The sequence below is a fragment of the Palaemon carinicauda genome, chromosome 6 (assembly GCF_036898095.1).
Source record: "Palaemon carinicauda isolate YSFRI2023 chromosome 6, ASM3689809v2, whole genome shotgun sequence".
Classification (NCBI taxonomy): domain Eukaryota; kingdom Metazoa; phylum Arthropoda; class Malacostraca; order Decapoda; family Palaemonidae; genus Palaemon; species Palaemon carinicauda.
In genome coordinates this window covers 147986040-147989292 of record NC_090730.1, presented here as the reverse complement: position 1 = coordinate 147989292, position 3253 = coordinate 147986040, and the positions used below count along the sequence as shown (strand labels likewise).

Here is a 3253-nt window from a genome sequence, read left to right as displayed (position 1 = left end):
AGGAGTCATTGCCACCAATTGTTACTAACCCTGAAGAACGGCACTTTACAAAGTTGAAGAGTATAGTTCCAAAAGTCAGAAGGCTTCTAAAAGAAAGTAAAGCCAAAAAGGTGACGCCAGGTAACCCCAGAGCAGTTCCAACAAGGAGTTCAAAAAATCAGAGAGCAGTTTTTGCTGACACTGCAGTACATTCCCAAAAAGGGAGAAGGCGCAGAAGCTCAAGTGACAAATATCCATCCAATGGAAAAAAAATTTCTCTTGATAATGATTTTACAGATTATGATGACATGTTCGATTACACAACTTTCTTTTACTCTGAACACTATCACGTGTTTCTCTGTAATCATCCCCCAAATACGTTCTCAGCAGAGTTCCTCCAACATTCAGAAGAGCAGTGCGAAAATTACAATTTCTTTTACAATATCAATGAACTAACCACATACGGAATGTGTGAATATATCTATAAAATAATTCATGGTAAGTCCTTTGATCTGGAGGGAGCGTGGGAAATAATGCTGGATGATCATAAATTTGTGACGTTGATCTCCGACGAACATTTTGTCAGGCTCTGCCTTCCTTTGTTCAGGAGATTTAACAGCTGTAAGGAAAAGAAATATCTGACCATCTGTGAGGACGAGCGTATCATGTTTCTCCATTCTCACGAATGTCAGGCTCCATCCAATGAGGACTCTTATTTCTATGTGTCCTTGGCTCAAGCAGCCACGGAGGACAAGTACTCGTGTTTCCAGTGTATATGTGAGGGGTATATGAGAATTATTCAAACCAAAAGTGCTGGTAATATCACCTTCATGGTCTTAGAGAAGGATATATCTTCCCCTCATGAAGGTGCATGTCAAGAGTGCAATGGAATGGTCAATCTTCTATATTTTCTTGCTCGAGACAATCAGACCAAGTGTTTTGTCAATCGATATTTTATTAGTTGTTATGCCAATTCCCTAGTGCTTTGGAAAGGCAATGTTCATGAAAATGTCTTGAAAGAATATTGGAACATTTTACCAGCCTCCTGTAAAGTTACGGAGATTTTATTGACATGTATTTTAGGTCTAATACTACTTGCAGGAGTAATAGGTAATCCATTTGTCCTTTTTATAACGTGCCACAGATCAAGCATCAAGAATTGGCCTCTGCTAATCCATCACATTTCTCTCGTCTTTTCAGATTTCATATTTACAGCGTTTGTTGTTTTCCCAAGTTTTTATAGCCGTTCTAAACTTCTCTTTAGTTATTGGTATTCTGACTTAATGGGTGACCCCTTTGAAAACAAAGATTGCTTAAGCAGCCTCCTTCATCTGAGCAACGCAATCTCATTCCAGAGAATGGAGTCCACTGAGGAAGTTATCAGCCACTATTACATGTTCCAAACAATCATTTTTAATACATGCTTGGTCGTCTCTATTCTAACACGCTTTATCCTCAGCTTAAAAGTACTAATTATAACCACCAAGCGTAATTTTGAAATTTATTTTTCATGTCATGTCGTGTGTGTTATCATCCTTATGATATGGACCTTGGCCATCATAGATGGGTTCCTCTTTAGTTTTGATGGCAACGGCAATGTCATCAACTTCGCTCTTCAAGCACATCATTACTCATTCAGCTTGTCTAGTTTCAGATTTTGGCCTTTAAGGACATTCATTATTTATCGTGTATTTATCTACCAAGCCATCTGTTTATCCACGGTAGTTATTTCGTTTTCCTTGGTCAAAAAGTTTTTGAGGGACTACACAATAATTGGTAAGTCCTTTTTAGAGCCTTACTCGAAAGAGACTTATACTGTTCTGATCTCTTTGTCAGTTACGTCATTGCTCTTCCTTATTTCCGTCAGTCCTTACTTACTCTTTCATTATGAAACTGTTACTTCTCAGAACTATTTCCCAAGATGGCCGATGATAAAATTCGCTTCGCAATTGCTTGCTAAAGCACCTGCTGCATGGAATCCTTGGATATATGTAATGACGAAAACTATTACCTCGAAGTGGAGATAAAAATGGAGCCTTTGAATTCCAACTATTTAGGGCGATGTACAATCAAAGACATGAGAAGATAACTATGATAGGGAACAAAAGTTGATTAAAGTAAACCAAGAGTCTTTGTGATTGTAGACTATACATTAAGCTCTCTCTAAACACCCGAAGGACTGAAGATATTAAGGCTTTCAAGAGGAAACTGAAGACTTTCTTGTTTTCTAAATGCTTCGATAATGTGGATTTGACAATAAACGAGCAATATGCGGTGTGAAATGTTGTATGCCTTGGAATGTATACGATAAATTGAATTTTGAAAGGTCCTGTAGAGAGTATGGTTCCCCTGCAGCCCTTAAAGTAAGTTATATAGGCTCTATTCATTTCCTTACGAATACTCCTCCATAATATACTGGAATCCACTTACAACACAAGACCCTTTGTACGCGTGTATAAACCCCTTATTGATCACACGCACACTAACAATCTACTGTACATTGGAACTCATCAAACGTGGTATGCAATATCATGCTTGCAACTAGTGAGCAAGAAGACAAGGAAGGAATTGTTAAGAACAATAAGTAACGTCCAGTTGATGACACCTTTATCCTGTAGGGATGGGAAGGGGTTAATGCTGTTATTGCATCTCGCATGGAGTACTGTAGGCATTATTAAGAGTTTGTTATAGCGTCCTTTTGACCCCTATACCTACTCCCACGTTTCGTCGTTCTACTCAGCATCCATTCATGCTTCCTTCCTTTTTTCAACTTTTTATAACTTTTTATCTATAGTGAAAATGCAGGTTTTTTTTTCTTTTTATCTCAATGCTGAATGACCTCCCGGACTCCAACGCCGGGCCCACGGGATTCAAATTCCGCGAATGCAATACCATAATTGCACTACATCTACAAGATAAGTGAAGAGAGATTTCGAAAGCAAACAACTACTCCATATCTACTAACCAGTCCATTGTACAAACTGGAATTCGCTCCTTACATAACATATTTCATCCACACTGTAATAAACCTGTATATTTTGCATTTACTTGGCGAGTATCAGTGAAGAAACAATAACGTATTGGATGATTGTTATTCTATATTAGTACGGAATAAACAAATATCTGCTTTCAATGAGTTTAAAAAAATCCTATGACCTATTGACATGTCTCGAAATTGGCAAATGTAGAAAATAATGCTGAAAAAAATTAAGACAGACAACGAAACGTCAAAAAATACCAATAAGCAAATACCAAAAAAAAAAAAAAAAAGACA

The 3253-nt window shown here is 37.5% G+C and overlaps 1 protein-coding gene across 1 annotated transcript in view; it reads left to right on the top strand.

Moving 5' to 3' along the window:
* Positions 1 to 2643, top strand: part of LOC137642225 (uncharacterized) — a 10339-nt gene extending 7696 nt beyond the window's left edge. The window contains exon 2 of the mRNA XM_068374755.1: positions 1 to 2643. This exon is cut by the window's left edge and continues 157 nt beyond it. Within this exon, the coding sequence (XP_068230856.1) occupies positions 1 to 2006 (2006 nt within the window). The 3' untranslated portion in view covers positions 2007 to 2643.
* The last annotated feature ends 610 nt before the right edge of the window (positions 2644 to 3253 follow it).